This window comes from Tauraco erythrolophus, chromosome 25 (assembly GCF_009769465.1).
Source record: "Tauraco erythrolophus isolate bTauEry1 chromosome 25, bTauEry1.pri, whole genome shotgun sequence".
Classification (NCBI taxonomy): domain Eukaryota; kingdom Metazoa; phylum Chordata; class Aves; order Musophagiformes; family Musophagidae; genus Tauraco; species Tauraco erythrolophus.
Window position 1 is genome coordinate 5678352 of NC_141489.1, and position 16845 is coordinate 5695196.

At 68.7% G+C, this 16845-nt stretch overlaps 1 protein-coding gene across 4 annotated transcripts; it reads right to left on the reverse strand.

Annotated features, from left to right (window-relative positions):
- Positions 1 to 4770: 4770 nt before the first annotated feature.
- On the reverse strand, positions 4771 to 14863 carry ADAM11 (ADAM metallopeptidase domain 11). 4 transcript variants are annotated; one of them, XM_086626725.1, is made up of 26 exons: positions 14806 to 14863; positions 13422 to 13609; positions 11968 to 12044; positions 11442 to 11508; positions 10782 to 10867; positions 10633 to 10699; positions 10417 to 10465; positions 10238 to 10305; positions 9790 to 9864; positions 9619 to 9690; positions 9046 to 9212; positions 8886 to 8970; positions 8706 to 8796; positions 8548 to 8599; positions 8030 to 8129; positions 7649 to 7720; positions 7452 to 7544; positions 7253 to 7333; positions 7116 to 7166; positions 6474 to 6537; positions 6282 to 6381; positions 6084 to 6203; positions 5830 to 5998; positions 5633 to 5747; positions 5289 to 5379; positions 4771 to 4816 (listed from the first exon to the last, which is right to left on the reverse strand). In XM_086626725.1, the coding sequence occupies exons 1-26, from the start codon at positions 14861 to 14863 to the stop codon at positions 4771 to 4773; spliced, it is 2304 nt and encodes a 767-aa protein (XP_086482851.1). The 4 variants fall into 4 exon arrangements, with proteins under 4 accessions (XP_086482851.1, XP_086482849.1, XP_086482850.1 ...); XM_086626723.1 differs by having other exon boundaries at positions 10782 to 10870; positions 11427 to 11508; XM_086626724.1 differs by having other exon boundaries at positions 11968 to 12058; positions 13421 to 13609.
- Positions 14864 to 16845: the final 1982 nt, after the last annotated feature.

Consider the following 16845-nt stretch of genomic DNA (forward strand, 5'->3'; position numbering starts at 1 on the left):
CAGCACCCTCAGAGGGAAGAATTTCTTCCTTAGATCCCATCAAAATCTCCCATCTTTCAGTTCAAAGCCATTGCCCCGTGTCCTGTTACTACACACCCTTGTCCAAAGCCCCTCTCCAGCTTTCCTGTAGCCCCTTTAGGCACTGGAAGGTGCTGGAAGGTCTCCCTGGAGCCTTCTCTTCTCCAGGCTCAACAGCCCCAACTCTCTCAGCCTGTCTCCATAGCAGAGGTGCTCCAGCCCTTGCATCATCTCCATGGCCTCCTCTGGCCCCGCTCCAACAGCTCCATGTCCTTCTTGTGCTGGGGGCCCCAGAGCTGAAGGCAGCACTGCAGGGGGGTCTCAGGAGAGCAGAGCAGAGGGGCAGAATCCCCTCGAGCTGCTGGCCACGCTCCCCGGCACGTACGTCAGTGCTGGTGAGCAGGACTCTGCCCTGAGCAAGTGGCGTAGGTGCTGCGTGACCCTGTGGGGCTGCCCATGAGCTGGGCTGACTTTAAGTCATGGGTTTTGCCCCCCTGACCCTGAAGGCCCCGAGAAACTCCCGATTCAGAAACGGTCTGTGCATCTGGAACATTTCTGGCTCACTCGTCGCGCTGCTCTCTAACCACTGGCCCAAAATAGCTCCTCGCCGAGACCCGTCTCAGTCGGGGCCGGCAGCGAATGCAGCTGAAATCCGAGCGGGGTGTAAAGACGCCTGCGCTGCGGTGGGCTCCCGGCGGAGCGGGGAGCAGCATCACGGTGTGCTCCGAGCCTTGCCCTGGCAGGAGAGCACCCTGTGACCGAGGAGGCAGCGAGGATGGGGAGGTGGCTCCTGGCACAGACCCCCCCCCCAGCTCAGCCGGGTGCTCGCCCTGCGCTCCCTGCCACAACTGGAGGCTTCTCCACTGTCTTCCTCACCCCACGCCGCCTCCTGCGAGGCCGTAGCTGAGGGGGACAGGCGAGCGGATGATGGTGATTGCTTTAATAAGATGGGCTTGAGCCTCCCGAAACCAGGAGAGAAGCCCCCCACCGGGGCTGGGTCTGCCCCTGAGGGAGGCAGCACCCCAAGGAACACCCCAAGATGCTCTCAGGCACCCCCAGCACCGCAAGGGAGACAGCGCGTGTCCTCGCCCACCCCGGCACCCTGGATCGTGTGCGCGGGCCCCGGTGCTCAGCATCTCGCCGTGAGGTGCTGAATCCGGGTGCGTTCTCGTGCCACGCTCGTGGGGGGACGGCAGAGCGGGTCCCTCCTGGGCTCTGCAGGGCGAGGGGCACCCCCAGCCCCACTGGGTGGGGGCTCAGCCCCCTCCGTGGTGAGTTGTTGCAGCATGCATCATCCTGCACCCGCCCCTCGTCCCAGGCTGATGGAGGAGGGGTCCCCCAGGGAAGTGACCCGCCACGGGCGGGGGGATGTCAGGTGCCACCAGGCCTCTCCCCCCCCACTGCCAGGGCCACCGGGGCTGGCAGCAGCGCCCGTGTGGTGTCTCCCATCTGCCACCGATGTTATCATCAGGGACCCCAAACAGGGGGGACGTGTTACAGCCCCCTCCCCAGCTGTGCCTTTGTCCTCAGGCTTCGTCCTCCCAGCTCGGGGTTGGGGGCCGCAGGGACACGTGTGGTCCCGGAGCATCTCGGGGATGTCAGAGCGTCTCCTGCGCCTTCCAGTCCATGGACTGGACTGGGGGAGCCCTCTCCTGGTCGATGTGCAGGAGTCGGGTTGTGCCAAACAGTCCGGCTGTGCTGAACAGTCGGGCTGTGCCGAACAGTCGGGCTGTGCCGAGCCAGACTCCAGTTGTGCCGGTCATTCCGGCTGTGCTCAGCTTTGCCACGCCAGCCCTGGTGGGGCATTGCCTGGGCTGGTCCCACGGGAGGATGCTCTGTCTCTCTGGGTCCCTCTGGGCGTTGGGGACCCATCCCCGGCTCCCTGCAGGGTGGGTGAGGACGTCTGGGAGGGGACAGGATCCTGCCCGTGTGTCCCTGCGATGGGACGGCGAACAGCTTTTGTGTCCCAGAGCCGTGCATGGGACAGGTCCCCGTGCAGGGACAGCGATTGGTACATGTGGCGGGACAGGGATGGAGCCGTGTCCTCGTACAGGCACAAGGTGGGACTGGGAGCAGCCACATGTCCCTGTGCCGGGACAGGGTCCCTAGCCGGGCAAAGGCTTGGAGAGAGGGAGCTTGGTGGCGCTTGCCGTGTGCCATCATCACCGTATGATGGGACCCCTGGCTCAGACATGAAGGCTGGGCCAGTGCCAACCCCTGGGCACGGGCCAGGGTGGAGTGTGGGACACAAGGAGGACACCAGTGGGATGAGGCGGAGGGGACCAGGGACCGGAACATCCTCACGGCTGAAATTTGGGGCAGCTCGTGCCTCCCTGGCACTGCATTTCCCACCACGCCCAGCGCCGGTGAAAACCAGAACCCCCGTAATTTTCCAAATCTTTATTGTAAATAAATTCTGCGACATTGCAGGAGGCTTCCCGGGCGCCAGAGCCGGGGCCGAGCGAGGAGCACGCGGCCACTCCGGCGACAGCAGCTCCGGCGACGGCAGCTCCCCAGCGCGTGCAAAGCGGGAGCGCGAGACGAGGCGCGGGCGTGCGAGGGGGGCCGCGGAGCCCCCCACCCCACCGCCCGGACCCCCATCCCGGCTGCAGGCGGTAGCGCGGAGCGAGGCGGTGCGGGACGGCGGTGCGGCTGGCGGTGAGTTGGCGGGGCGGGGGGGGTACCACCGCCCCGGTGTGCTTGTCCCCTGCCGCGGGACGGGACGGGGCCCATCGGCTCAGCCTGCTGGAGGGGGTCTGGGGGGGTCTGGGGGGTGGTGGTTTTGCTCTCTCAGCTCTGGAAGCACCGGGTGCACCCCCCATCCCAGCCGCGGCCCCTCCCTGGTGTGTGCGGTGGCACCAGCAGCACCGCGTGACCTTAGAGCATTAAAACCATTAAGAAAAAAACCCCAATATTTTTTATATATATATATATATATATATTAGTGTCCCCAACCCCAGTGACAATGGTGGCTTCTTGCTCTGAAATAGGGGTGTCCCGCTGCTGCAGGGACCACCCCGGCACTGTGGCTGTGACAGCTGAGGGGACACTGTGGTGCCGGTGATGGGGGGGGGGGTTGTTGGTGGAGAGCCCCCTGTGCCCATGGTGGCTCTGAGCCCCCACATCCCCCAGCCCGTCACTGAGACGTCACGCGAGGAGCCACCACCGAAGCCGAGCCTGGGGAGCGTCCAGCCACCCCGATGCTGTCACCTGCCACCACCCTGTCATAGCGGTGCCCTGTCCCCAAATGATGCCACCATAGCCAAGGCACTCACAGGTGCTGTGGACACTCCTGGGTGCTCTGGGCACTCCTGGGTGCTGGGGGCACTCGTGGGTGCTGGGGGCACTCACAGGTGCTGTCACACCCCACCAGAGGCCACCGTGTGCCTTGGCCATGGCTGAGCTTGGGGACACCCCTGGTCACCCCCTGCCTCCATGGCAGTGGGCAGGGATGCTGGGTGAGAGCGGACATGGAGGGGACACCCCACCTTGCCGCGGGTGTGGGGTGTCATCCTCCCTTGCCCGCCCACTGAGTGTCACCAGGAGTGTCGTGTGTGTCCCCCCCCTCCCCGACGCTGAGTGTCACCAGTGGTGGCAGAGGCTGACATGGCCCCGGTGCTCTGTGGGTCGGGTGGCCCCATGGGGCCACCCCACGTGGGGTGACATGTGCCATGGGGATGGGGTGACATGTGCCACCCACCAAGCAGCCCCTCGTGCTACTGGCCCAGGGCTCACCCTGTACTGCAGCCCCCCAGGGTGGGTCCTGCTGTTACCTGTGTCCCCCCCCCCAACCCCAGTGCCACCAGTTTGGGGTTCACCTGCCCGAGCTGGGGAAGGGTGGGGGGACACCCCTGCCCTAACGGGTGCCAGTCCCCACCACTGGGGACCCCGGGGTCCCGTGGCCGGGTGGCTGCACCCGTGACATTTGCAAGGGGGTGGGGAGGGAGTTGGGGGACTTGCCCCACACTGGGGGTTGCTGAGCCACTTTTAGGGGGGGCGACACAGACATCTGGGGTGCAGACCCAGCCCCCAGGGAGCCCCCACCCCAGACCTGGCACTGGGGGGGTGCTGGGGTATACTGGCCTCATCCTGGGGTACGCTGGCCTGCCATTTGGTGGGGGGCCAGGCCCCAAAGCTGGAAGATGCTGATGGGTGGGGGGGCAGAGGAGGAGATGTGGGGCTGGGGGTGGGAGGGGGGCCCTGCTCGCCCCCGCAGGTACATTCATCCCGGTGCCAGGAGTGCTGCCAGCCCCAGGGCAGGGGCTGGGGGGAGCCCATACATTCGTGGCGGTGTGGTGGGGGTCAGGGGGGGCCTGGTGGTGGTCCCAGGTGCCCCCCCCCGCTCTCCTCCTCGGCCTCTCGACTCGCGGCAGCAGCGCCCCGTTTAATTGCTGTTAATGAGGCGCTGGGGGGGGAGCAGAGCAGCCCCGCTCAGGCCCCCCCGGACCTGCAACACAGAAGTGGGGTGTGTTTAGTGGGGGGGTGTGACACGGGGAGGGACACACGGGGGGACACTGAGCAGAAAAGAGCCAGCACCCGGGTGGGGGGGGTGAGGGGGGGCTGCTGCCAGGCCCCCCCACCCCCAACCACCATCTCTTTTCAGCTGTGGGGGGGCACAGAGATGGAGACAGCACGGCCGGACACACAGCGACACGGACAGACGGGCCCGGGGGGGCTCCCACGCCGTCAGGCTGCCGGACGGTGACGGTGACAGTGACGGTGACGAGGAGCAGACTATGGGGGGGGACACGGTTACACTCCCTGCTGCGCTGGGTCGTACCTTCCGCGGCGGATGTTCCTTGGGGGGTGGCGGGGGGGAGAGGAGAGGAGCATTAGTGCCACCCCCGTGTCCCCACTGTCCCCACAGTGCCATATGATCTGCCTCCTGCCACCCCCCCCAGTGGCCCTGGTCCCACAGGCAGCAGATGTGCCCCAGTGCCAGGCAGGAGCGTGCACACACACACAGGGGGCACCGACACAGCCCCCCTGCCCCCCCCCCAGCACCCCATGCATGGGGACAGCCATGGCCAGGACCGAGCAAGGGGTCAGGGGTCAGGGTGCCAGTGACCCCCCCAAGTGACACATGCAGACAGGGCCAGGGGACCAGGCTGATGCCCAGCTGGGGGGGATGGGCAGTGCCCCCACCGAAGGGTGCCCACAGTGTCCCCAGGAGGGCAGGGGCCCGGTCCCGGCACGGTGCCTGTGCATGGGGCGGGGGGCTGGTGCCAGTGCCAGCAGCAGAGGGGACGTGCCATGCAGTGGCTGCTTACTTAAATCCCCAGCCTGTGCCCCCCAGGACGATGGCGGCCACCAGCACGGCCCCCGCGATGGAGCCGATAATGATATTGGTGCCACTGGGACCTGTGACAGAGGGGACAGGGAGGAGGGGACGGGGACACATGTCAGCGGGAGGGGGAGACACAGCCCCAGGGCAGCCCCAGTGCCGCGGGGACCTGGGAATGGGCCAGGAGCGCGGAGCCGGGGCACCGTGAAGCCGGGGCACCCGGGAGGATGGTGATGCTGGACCCCGGGGGGTGGCTGGGGGCAGCGCAGGACACCCCAACCTGCGGGGCCACGGGGAGCCCGTCCCACCCCCTCCGCAGGGCGCACGGACCCTTATATCGCTCCGTCTCCCCCGTCGGCTTCGGCTCGGGGATGGGGTCGTAGACGCTGCAGTCCTTCCCCGTCCACTCCGCCCGGCAGATGCACTTGCCCTCGTTACTGCACACCTGCGCGGGGACGGCGTCACCCTCCCGCTGCCGCGACGCCCGCCCCGGCTCCCCCGTGTCACCCCCTGGCCACGTCCCTCACCCCATGGTCGAAGCAGATCTTCCCGTCCCAGCTCCCGGGGCAGGAGCTGAAGTTAAAGGCGGTGGCTGGAAGGCATTTGCGGTCGAGACACAGCATGCCGGGCCCGCACGGCGTCCCGTCCTCCACGTAGCTCAGGTCCGAGCCGTCCACCAGCTGCACGTGGCCTCCCCTGCGCCGGGACGGTGCAAGCGGGTGATGCCGGGACACCCCCTCCGCCCCCCGGGACCCCCCGGCCCCGCGGCGGTGGCACCCACCTGCAGTCCACGTAGCGGTTTTGGTGGAAGAAGGTGGTGGCGGCGATCTCACCGCTCAGCTCGCCCAGCCGCGGCGTGCCCGAGATGTTGGCACACAGGAGGAAGCCGCAGAGCACGTCCCTGCGAGGCACCGGTGGCATCACCGGGGTGGGCGGGTGGCACCGGGCGGGGGACACAGGGGGCACGGGGCTCACTCACTGCTTGTTGCACTGCAGCCAGCCCGCGCCCTCGCGCCCGCAGTTGCCCCTCTCAGTGCCCTCCACGTTGAGCTTCTCGTAGCAGAAGCGCTCGGCCGAGCCTGGAGGAAGAGAAGTGTCACCCGCGTGTCCCCCGCTGTCCACCCCCACCCCAGCCTTGCCCTGGCAAAGCCACCCTGGCACTGGCGCTTACCGCGGCCCCACAGCGCGTTGCACTGCCGGTCTCTGGTTTTGCAGCGCCCACCGTAGCATCGTCCCTGGGGAGCGGGGAGAGGGGTCACGGGGCTGCAGAGGGTCCGTGTGGTCCGGAGAGCCATGGGATGGTGTTCGGGGTGCAGGACCCCCACACGGGCGCGCCCAGAAGGTTTGCACAGCCCACGGCTGCGGGTGCACATGGCCGAGGGAGGCTGGTGCAGCCTGGCGCTGCGGGCGCACGTGCACGGGGAAGCAGCGCATGGATGGGGAAAATTACCGGGCTCGGGGGCCATGGCCACACGTGCAGGGAAAGCGTGTGGCACAGGGACCGCGGCCCCGGCTCGCACACCCCGGCCACCCCGACTGCCGCGGGAGCCGGCTCATCCCGACCCCCCAGCCGTGCAGGTACGCGTGGCTCAGCCGTGGCTGCAGCTGTTGGCGTGCCCAAGCACCAGGATGCCAGAGCCCAAAGGATGTGTCTGACCCCACGGAATGTGCCAGAGCCCCACGGATCGTGCCTGAGCTCACAGGACGTGCCAGAGCCCATGGGGACAAGCTCGAGCCCACAGGGATGTGCTGGAGCCCCACGGGACACGCTGGAGCCCCACGGCCGTGTCCCACCATGCCGCGCTGGACCCACCTGCTCGTTTTCGCAGAAGTAGCCGTCCAGCTTGTGGAGGTTGGGGGGGCACTGGAGGGGCACAGAGACGACGGGTGATGCCGCGCGGCTCCGCAGCGTGTCCCGCGGTGCCGTGTGCCCTCCCCAGCCCGGCTCACCTGGCTGGAGTCACCGGTGCAGCTCTCGGGGATGTCACACTCGTTCACGGCCTCCCGGCACGACACGCCGCGCGGCTCGTACTGCACCCGGGCGATGAAGCCGCCGTGTCAGGAGCCCGCGGCACCAGAACCCCGGCAGCTCTCCGGCTCCGGCCACGCGGGATGCCGGATCCGGCCCCCCCCGCCCCCGACCCCGCACCTTGCAGCCTTTGCAGCAGAGCCCGTCGCTGCACATGGCGTCGTGGGTCAGCGTGCACTTCTTGCAGCAGTTGCCACCGCTCTTGGCACACTCCTGCCGGGACAGTGGCCGGCGTGGCACGGCATGGCACGTCAGCCCCGTGGCAAAGCCGGGTGCCCCAGCATGGCCACGGCGAGCGGCCCCCGCTCCCCACTCACCGCCAGCGAGCCGCAGTCGCACTCCTCTCCCGCCTCCACGAAGCCGTTGCCGCACTCCGGAGGGTCCAGGAGCTGCCGGGACCAACGAGGGAGCCTGGAGCAAGAGCTGCTGGGGGGGTCCCCATGGCGAGCGCTGCCACGAGCCCCCGAAAAGGGGGGACGGCAGGACCCTGGACCACCTGCTTTTTGCCAGCAGGTGCGAGGGTCCAGCTCCGTCCCCCACTGGGGACCCCGGGTTCGGTGCCAGCGCTGTCACCGTGGACGTGGCAGGGGCGGGGGGAGCCCGCGAGGCCCCAGGGACCCTCAGAGCCACCCTGGGGCATTGCCCCCCGCGCCTCACGATGGCCGCCCCGGGCCCGGGGGGTCAGGGGGGGCTGGTACCTTCAGGGGTTTGTTGAAGAGGCAGCTGCCGCCGCCGTCCTGCAGGAACTGGTTGTACTCGTCGATGCTGCAGCGGGAGAACTTGCGCGGGAGGTAGTACCTGCGGGGTGGGGGCCACCATCACCCTCTGTGCCACATGGGTGCCACCGTCACCCCCCTGTGCCACACAGGTGCCACCATCACCCCCTGCGCCACGCAGGTGCCACCATCACCCCCTGCGCCACGTGGGTACCACCATCACCCTGGTGCCACTGTCACCCCCTGTGCCTTGCAGGTGCCACCATGCCCCCCCTGCGCCACACGGGTACTGCCATCACCCCCTGTGCCATGCAGTGCCACCGTGACCCCCTGTGCCACGTGGGTGCCACCATCACCCCCCTGTGCCACGCAGGTGCTGTCACTGCACACGACTGGTCACCCAAACTGTGGCAGGACCCTCGGCGATGCCCCTGCCAGGAGCGGTGACCCAAGTCACATGGGGGACAGTGGCAGTGCCACCCCGAGCACCGGGCACCCACCCTGTGTCCTCCATGATGCAGCCCAGCCACGAGTCCGGACACCGGCAGTCCCCTGGGAGGAGAGGAGAGGGGCTGGGGGTGCCACCATCCCACCGCTGCCTGGGTGGCACCGCAGTGTCCCCCTGCCCTGTCTCCATCCCAGGGAGGGTGGCGGGTACCTGCGGCCGCGCGGTGCTTGTTCCACATCATGCCCACGTTCTGCCCCAGCGTCTGCGCCAGCGTCACCGCCATGGCCGCCACGTTGCCATACTGCACCGGAGGGACGAAGGAGTCACCGGGGGACCCTCCCCACCACCCCCAACCTGCTCCTGGCAGCAGAGGGGTCTTGCTGCACCCACCTCATTGACGCCCCCAGCACGGGCGGGTGAGCAGATGCCCCCCACAAAGGCGGTGCCGCTGCGGCTGCTCTGAAAGGTCCGACCCCTGCGAGGAAGAGGATGGTGGGGCCGGGGGCCGGTGGCTCCTGGCCCGGGCAGTTGCTGTGGCCGCGGCGCTCACGAGAAGAGGTGGACGGTGTCGCTCTGCTCCGCCGGCCCCTCGCGCCGGTACTTCACGAACTCGTTGAGAGTCTCCAGAGAGTCTTCCCCCATCCGGATCCGGTCCTCCGAGGCCCACGTCTCCATGGCCACCAGCACGATGCGGGTGTTGAGCTGCTCCTTGTAGATCTGTGGGGGCGAGAGGATGGTGCTGGGGGTGAAAACCCCCCGGGACAAACCCCCCGGGACAAACCCCCCAGGTGCCAGGCACCAGCCCTCTGGGGACAGTCTCACGTGGGGACAACCCTCCCAGGGACAAACCCCCAAGGGACCAACCCCCCAGGTGCTGGGGACTGACCCTTTTCCCCCCCCAGAGATTGACCCCCCCGTGGTACAAACCCCCAGTTGGACCAACCACCCCCAGCCACTGGGGACAAACCCTGGGAGGACAGTTCCCCCAGGGACAAACGCACCAGGTGCTGGGGACCAACCCCCTGGGGGGCAACACCCCCCCCCAGGGACACTCCCCCCAGGGATAACCCCCCCAGGGACACCCCCCCTCGGGCACCAGCTCCCTGGAGCCGAACCCTCTCACCATGTCGGCCAGGTTGACCACAGACTTGGCGAAGTTGCTGGTGAGAACCACGGACTTGCGCAGCTGCAGGAACTGGGGGGCACCAGGGACCAGGTTGGGCTGGGGGTGGGGGCACCCTGCCCCCACTCCCCCATCTCGCTTGCCCCAGGACCTCCAGTTGCCAGCACTTACCAGCTGGTGGTCGTTCACCACCGCCAGCTCGATGTACTTGGTCTCGCTGTGAACCGTGTGCTGGGCTCGGCGAACCTGCCGGCGGGCACCCACGGCTGAGCCGGCTCCAGCAGGATGCGCCCGCTGAGCCCCGCTGCCCACCACGGGGATGTGGGGCACACAGAGGGGCGAAGCCGCCTGGGTGGGTGCGGGGATGGATCCCCTCCGGCTGTGGCATTGCCAGTGGGTGCCCAGGGTGTCCCCATGCATCCTGCAAACACGTGCCCCGCACCCGTGGCCCAGCCCGGTTGCACCCGTGGCAGAGCTGTGCCATGGGTGAGTAGATGGCCACCACTGGCCACCGCTGGCCACCTCGGTGAGGCTGGAGACCACCTGGGGGTTACGCGTCCTTGTCCCCTGCCGCACATCCCCTGTCCCCTGCCCAGTGCCCCCCACTGTCCCCACCAACCTGCCGCCGCCGCCGCAGCTTTGGTAACCCGCCCGCGAAGTGCCGGCTCAGCGCGGGGAAGAGGCAGCCTGGAAGGAAGGGGCAGGGCTGGTGGGACACAGGACACGGGGCCACCAGGGCCACCAGGGCCACCGTCACCAGTCGTCGGGGCCGAGCGCCGGCTCCGTGTGGAGGCTCACCTGGTCGGGCGCAGCCGGGGATGCGCTGGACGACGTGTGGTCGAAGGCCCTGCCGTGGGGGGACGAGTGTCACGGCCAGGCGGGGATGTGGCAGTGTGGAGGGCACCCACCACGTCCCCGTGTCCCCACGGCTGGCCCCGAGCCGCAGCCAGCCCCGTAACGCTGCAGCGGGGAAACTGAGGCAGGCACACGGCGGGTCGCGGTGCCACCGCTCACCTGGCCGTGCTCAGCGCCCAGCTGGGGCTCGATCAGGTAGGTGGCTCGGCCGTCCGAGAAGACCCCACTGCAGAGAGAGATGGGGGTGACGGGGTGCGGCCCCCGCCCCGCCCCCACTTTCGGCCGCCCCGGCAGCGGGGGGTACTCACCGCAGGCCCTGGCAGCTGGAGAGAGCCACGAAGGAGAGGGGCTGCCCCCGGACCCGGCCCTGGTAGTAGCAGTGCTCCCCCGCGCCCTGCTGGAGTGGGGAGAGGTGCCTGAGCCCCCCCAGACCCTGCCCCGGGGTCTACCCTGCCCGGTGCTGTGCCCCCCCTCCCCCCAGCATCCCTGGGAGCCCCCCACCCCCAGGCTGGTGGCACTGGGATTCACTGTCCGTCACCCTTGGGGTGTGCCTGGTGCCCACAGCACCCAGGAGGGCACCCAGCACCCATGTGAGGTGCATCCCCCACCGCCACCGTCACCCACTGGGGCAGCACCCCCATGCACGGGCTGGGCACCCCAGGGGCGGGGGGCACCCCAGGGGCAGGGGGGCACCCTGAGACCAGCCAGGATGAGGTGCTGAGCTGCTGGTGGCCACTCCTGGACTTCTGCTGGGTTTATAAACCTGTCACCATGACCCCAGAGCTGGCACGGCACGGGATGGCACAGCACGGCACGGTATGGCACAGGATGGCATGGCACAGTGTGATACAGTGTGGCACAACATGGCATGGCATGGCACAGTGTGGTATGGCATGGCATGGGCATGGCACAGCACGGTGTGGTACACGGCACAGCGTGGCACAGCGTGGCACAGCGTGGCAGCTTACCGTGCTGTGGCTGCCGTTGCCACCTGTGCCGACATGTCGCTCCACGTAGTGGGAGGCAAGGAGGTGGCTGCAGGAAGCGGGTGGGGGATGAGAGGCAGCAGTGGTGGGGAAGAAGAAGAAGAAGAGGAAGAGGAGGGAGACAACAGCAGCCGTGGCCCTGCTGGCAGCACCCTCACCGTGCCCGCACTCACCACCCATGCACGTGGCATCACGCTGGCACAGGATCCCTCACTTTGGGAGGGTGCTGGCACCCCGCGGGCCCCTCTTCCCCCCCTTATATCCCCCAGTACTGGAGCTGGGACAACCCACCCCCCCCGTCCCCAAGGACCCCCAACTTCTCCACCCCCTCCCTCCTGCCAGGGGGCAGCAGCAGTCCCATGGCGGGTGTCCCCAGCCCCACGGTGGGTGTCCCTTGCCCAATGGTGGGTGTCCCCAGCCCCACAATGGGTGTCCCCCACCCCATGGCCAGGTGTCCCCCACCCCATGGCAGGTGTCCCCCACCCCGCCGCCCCCCAGGGTCGCTCACTGGTTCAGCCGGAGGTCGAGGGTGAAGGCCGAGCCGAAGGCGCGCACCACGAAGCTCACCCGTGCCAGGTGCAGCCCCTGCGAGAGAGCCGGAGCCGTCAGCCCCCACCCGCCCCCGCACCGTCCCCCCTCCCCGAGAAAATCAAAAGATAAAATAATAAAAAAGAATCCAACCCAAATATGCAGCCGCTACAGATGCACTTTTATTTTTAACCCCGCAAATTTCATCATAAGGAAAATGCTGGGTTTTGCCCCAAAATCATCACCCCCGCGTCCCATCGCCCACTGCCTCGGGGGCCGGATTTGGGTGGGGGCTGCTGGAGCATCCCCCCCCCAGCAGACCTGGCTCGGCCGTGGCGGAGCCGGCGCTTCACCCGCCCTGCGGCGCCCGGCGCTCCTGACCTAATTCCTGCTGGCGGCAGCGGGAGCTTCGCTCCGCAGCGCCTGCCCGAGACCCGGCAAACTCGCCGCACGAGTGCGGCTCCGTCACCACCGGCGTGTCCCTCGAGAGCCCCGCGGAAAACGGTGGCCGGGAGAAGCCAACCCTCTCCTGGGGTGCCGTGTCCCCCAGCTGCCACCTGCCAGGATGGTGATGTGGGGATGCAGACCCATTTCCCACCCAGGGACGGGGGTCCCCGGCCAAGACCGCGTCCACCAGGCCGGGCAGCGCAGCCGGGAGAGGCTCAGCGGAGCTTTGCCGGTGCCGCTGCTGGTACCCAACCCCGGATCCCACAGCCGCTCCATCCCCTCGCGCTGCCCGGGCTTAACACCTCCCTAAAAACCGTCCAGCGCCAGCGGCAGCCCGGCTGCCCCCCCGGCATTTCCCGGCGTCCGGTGGTTTTACTTAACGCCGGGTTTAAATCACCTTGGCGGTTATTGCAGCTCGTTATTTCGCCTTTTATCCGGCGAGGACGGGGCGATCGATGCGCGTTGGCCTCCGCAGCCGCCGCCTTGAAAGCATCACCCCCCTCCCTGTGCCGGATGGGCCGCGTGTGCCGGCTCCCCGAAACGCCGGATAAACCAGCTGCTGGCCCCGGGGTGAAGGTCGCTGGATGGTGCGGATGCACCAAATCCGGCGGGGGTGGAAAACGGCTGCGGTTTGGGGGTTGGCACCGAGTGGGACGTGTGGGGCTGCTCCCACGTGGCCCCGATCCATCCTCGCCGGCGCCGGAGCCGTGAGCCCGTTCGTTCTGCGGGAGCTCTGCCCGCTGCCTGCCCGCTCCCATTTCATCTCTCCCAACGCCCGCGCGCCGGTACCCAGATTTAATGGGATTTCGTGGCACACAGCAGCAGCACAGTTCCCCGGGGGGATGAAGGCTCCGGTTTGGGATGCCGGTGGCCACACACGTGCCAGGGTGCGGCCAGGCCAGCGATGGCAGCTGCCTGGGAACCTGCCTGCCCACCCACCCGGGGACCCCAGAAAAAGAGCGGATAGGGGGGTTGCAGTTCACTTACAGGGCCTCCTCCTCCTCCTCCTCCAGGCTCACTCCTGACCCTGGTGTCCAGCTGATGCTTCTGGACTTCTCCTCCTGAGCTCTGCCCCACCAGCCTGCTGGGGTGGGTGATTTGGGAGACCACCCGCCCGTCCTGCCATCCAGCCCGGGGGAGCCTCCGCTGCAGCGAGCCGGCCTGCGCGGCGGGACCTGCGGGCAAGGGGAGCCAGTCGCAGTGACCCGGAGAGGGCTGGGGACACGGGGGGGGACTGGGGACACGGGGAGGGCTGGGGACAAGGAGAGATGGGGATGGGGACATGCTCTGGGGGTGACCCAAGGGTGGTACTACATCCCAAAGGTGCCACCCATGTCCCAGAGGGGATGCTCAGGGGACGCAGAGGGTGACTGTGGGGACATGTCCTGGAGCGAAGGCTGGGGAACGTGACGGGGGACACCCAGGTCTGGTGGCGTGTCCAGGAGGGGACATCCAGGGAGCACAGGCCGAGGGGTGCCCAGGGGATGCAGGGGACCAGCACGGGGACACTTCGGGGAGGGGAAGCTCAGGGGGCCTCAGATCAGGGGCACGTCCTACAGGGGACACCCAGGGGACACGGGTGGCTGCTAAAGCGGCTCATCCCAGAGAGGTGCACCCAGGGGATGTGGGGGGACCCAGGAACGCCATCACACCTGGAGGAAGGTGGGGGGGGGAGGGGGGCACAGCAGCACATCCTGGAGGGGACTTCCACGGGACCAGGAGGGCTGGGACAGGGACACGTCCCGAGGGGACACCCAGGGGACACGGGAGGCCGGTATGGAGACATATCCCAAGGGGACACGGAGGGCTGTTGTGGGGGCACCTCCAGGGAGGACACGGAGAGGACAGGGGGGCCGGTGCAGGGACATGTCCGAGGGGCCACCCAGGGCTGGTGTGGGGACACGGGGGGCCGCGACAGGGCCGCCTTCTAGGGGGGCACCTGGGGGACGGGGAAGCCACTATGGGGACACATCCCGGAGGGGACACGAGGAGCTGCTGCGGGGACACGGCCGGAGGGGCCACCCGGGGCGCGGGGGTGTGGGGCCGGCGGGGGCAGCGGGGCGGCAGGTGCGGGGCCGGGCGGCTGCGGGGGGGTGGGCGAGGGCCCGGCCCCTCCCGGGGCGCTGCGGGGCGGCGCTGCGGAAAAATGTGTCGATGCAGCGAAAAAGCCGCAGCGGCGGCGGCGGGGCCGGGACCGGAGCGATGCCGGGGCCGGGGCGATGCCGAGACCGGGGAGATGTCGGGACCGGGGGGATGTCGGGCCGGGGCGATGCCGGGACCGGGGCGATGCCGGGACCGCCGGACCGGAGCGATGCCGGGGCCGGGGCGATGCCGGGGCCGGAGCGATGCCAGGGCCGAGGCCGGGACCTACCTGCCCGCGGGGTGAGCGAGAGGAGCGCGGCGAGCAGCCAGCCCCGCAGCGGGCTCATGGCTCCCTCATAATCCGAGCGCGGCCGCGCCGGGCCCGCCGAGCCGGGGACCGTCCTGCCCGTCCCGCCCGTCCCTCCGCCCCGGGCCGGGCAGGGAGCGGCCGCCGGGCCGGGAGCGCCGCCCCCGCCCCCTGCACGCGCGCACGGCACCGGGCCCGCCGCCCCCCAACCCCCCCACCCCCCCCCCGCCGCCCGCCGCTACCGGCACCGGCGCCGGCAGCGGCACCGGCAGCGCCCGCCCCGGGCCCGCCCCGCCCCGCCCGGGCCCCCCCGCCCCGGCTGCCGCAGCGCCGCTGGCACCCCCGCGGCATTGCAGCACCGGGCTCTCGGCCGGTACCGGCACCCCACGGCCGGTACCACCTGGACCCTCCTCTCCCCCGGCACAGAAGCCCCCCCGCCCCCGCCGGTACCATATCCCGAGCCGGTACCGGAGCCCCGCCAGTCCCTTACCGGGCTCCCAACCTGCTACTGGAGCCCCCACCAGTTCCCAGCCTCCCCCTAGCTGGGACTGGAGTGGCCCAACCAGTACCGGTCCCCCTCACCAGTACCGGACCCCCCCAACCAGTATCGGATCCCCCCCATCAGTACCGGACCCCTCAACCAGTACCGGACCCCCCTCATCAGTACCAGCCCCTCCCAGCCAGTCCTGGCCCACCCAGCTGCTACCAAACCCTCCCACACCAGTACTGGGTCCCCTCCAGCTGGGACTGAAGCCCCCCCCAGCCCATACCAAACCCCCCCCCAGCTGGTACTGAGTCCCTAACTGGTCCCAAGCCCGACTGGTCCCCGGCACCAGCACTGGAACCCCCAGGCGGTACCAGGCCCCCAGCTGGTGCTGAGACCCCAACCAGTACTGGGAGCCACAGCTGGGACTGCAGCCCCCCCAACCAGTACTGAGCCCCCCCCAGCTGGTCCTTAGTCCCTAACTGGTCCTGGGTCCCCAGCCGGTGCCAGTGTGGGACCGCAGCTCTGGACGGAGCCAGGGGTCCTGGGGAAGGATGCTGAAACTGGGGGTGCTGGCACCCCCAGCACTCGCGGAAGCGGGTCAGTGCTGGACTGTTACCAGCAGGTGGGTGCTGTTGCCCGGGGGGGCTGTGGGGTCCCCACCCACTGCCAGGCACCACCCTCAGCAAGTACTGGAAAGAAGGACCCCCTCCTCCTTGGGCTGTCCCAGTTTTGGGGGGTGTTGCAAGGCCACACTCCCCACCCAGGGATACCAGAACAATCTTTTTTGGGGGAAAAAAATAACCCAACCCAAAAAACCCCTCGCTGATCCTGCAGCGGGACACAACTGCAGGATGTGGGGGGGGTCCAGGATCATGCCCAGGTGATGCCCAGGCCCGTGGGGGGATGCACCACAGGAGGGTCTGTCCTGGGGGGCACAGGGGGACTCTACACCCCGACCAGTGTGGGGAGGGGGTGGGATTCATCCCTCCATTGCAGAGATGATGCTGGAGGTGGGACAGAGACCTCCTGGAGACCGTCAGCCCCTGCCCCTGCTCCCGGGGGGAGCCGTACCCAGGCAGGTGCTGGGGGGTCCCCATGGACAGTGACAGGCAGCCCCCGCCCATGTTTGACCAGGGGACAGGGGGCTTGGCTCCGTGCCCCAGAACAATTCCTCAGGGGAATTGAGGCACCTTGGTGTCCTCCAGCCCATCCCAGAGGCTGCCTGACCCAGGAAGGCCCCGGAGCCCCCTGAAAAGACTGCTGAACCCCCAGTTCACATCCCTCGTCCTCCCCCAGAGGGACTCATCCCATCTTCAAACCTTCTTGACCCATTTTGCGTTACCACCCCAGCTCAAGCCCTCCTGTGCCACCTCGGATCAGGCTCCAGCCCCCTCCGCAGAGCAGCCTGCACCCCGAGCTGGGGGGGGGGGTTCCCCACATCTCCCAGAGCATCGCCGCACCCCACTTCCTCCTCCCAGCACCACCCACGGCCACTGGGACGAATCCAGGGAATCCCTGTCCACAGGGCATCATCC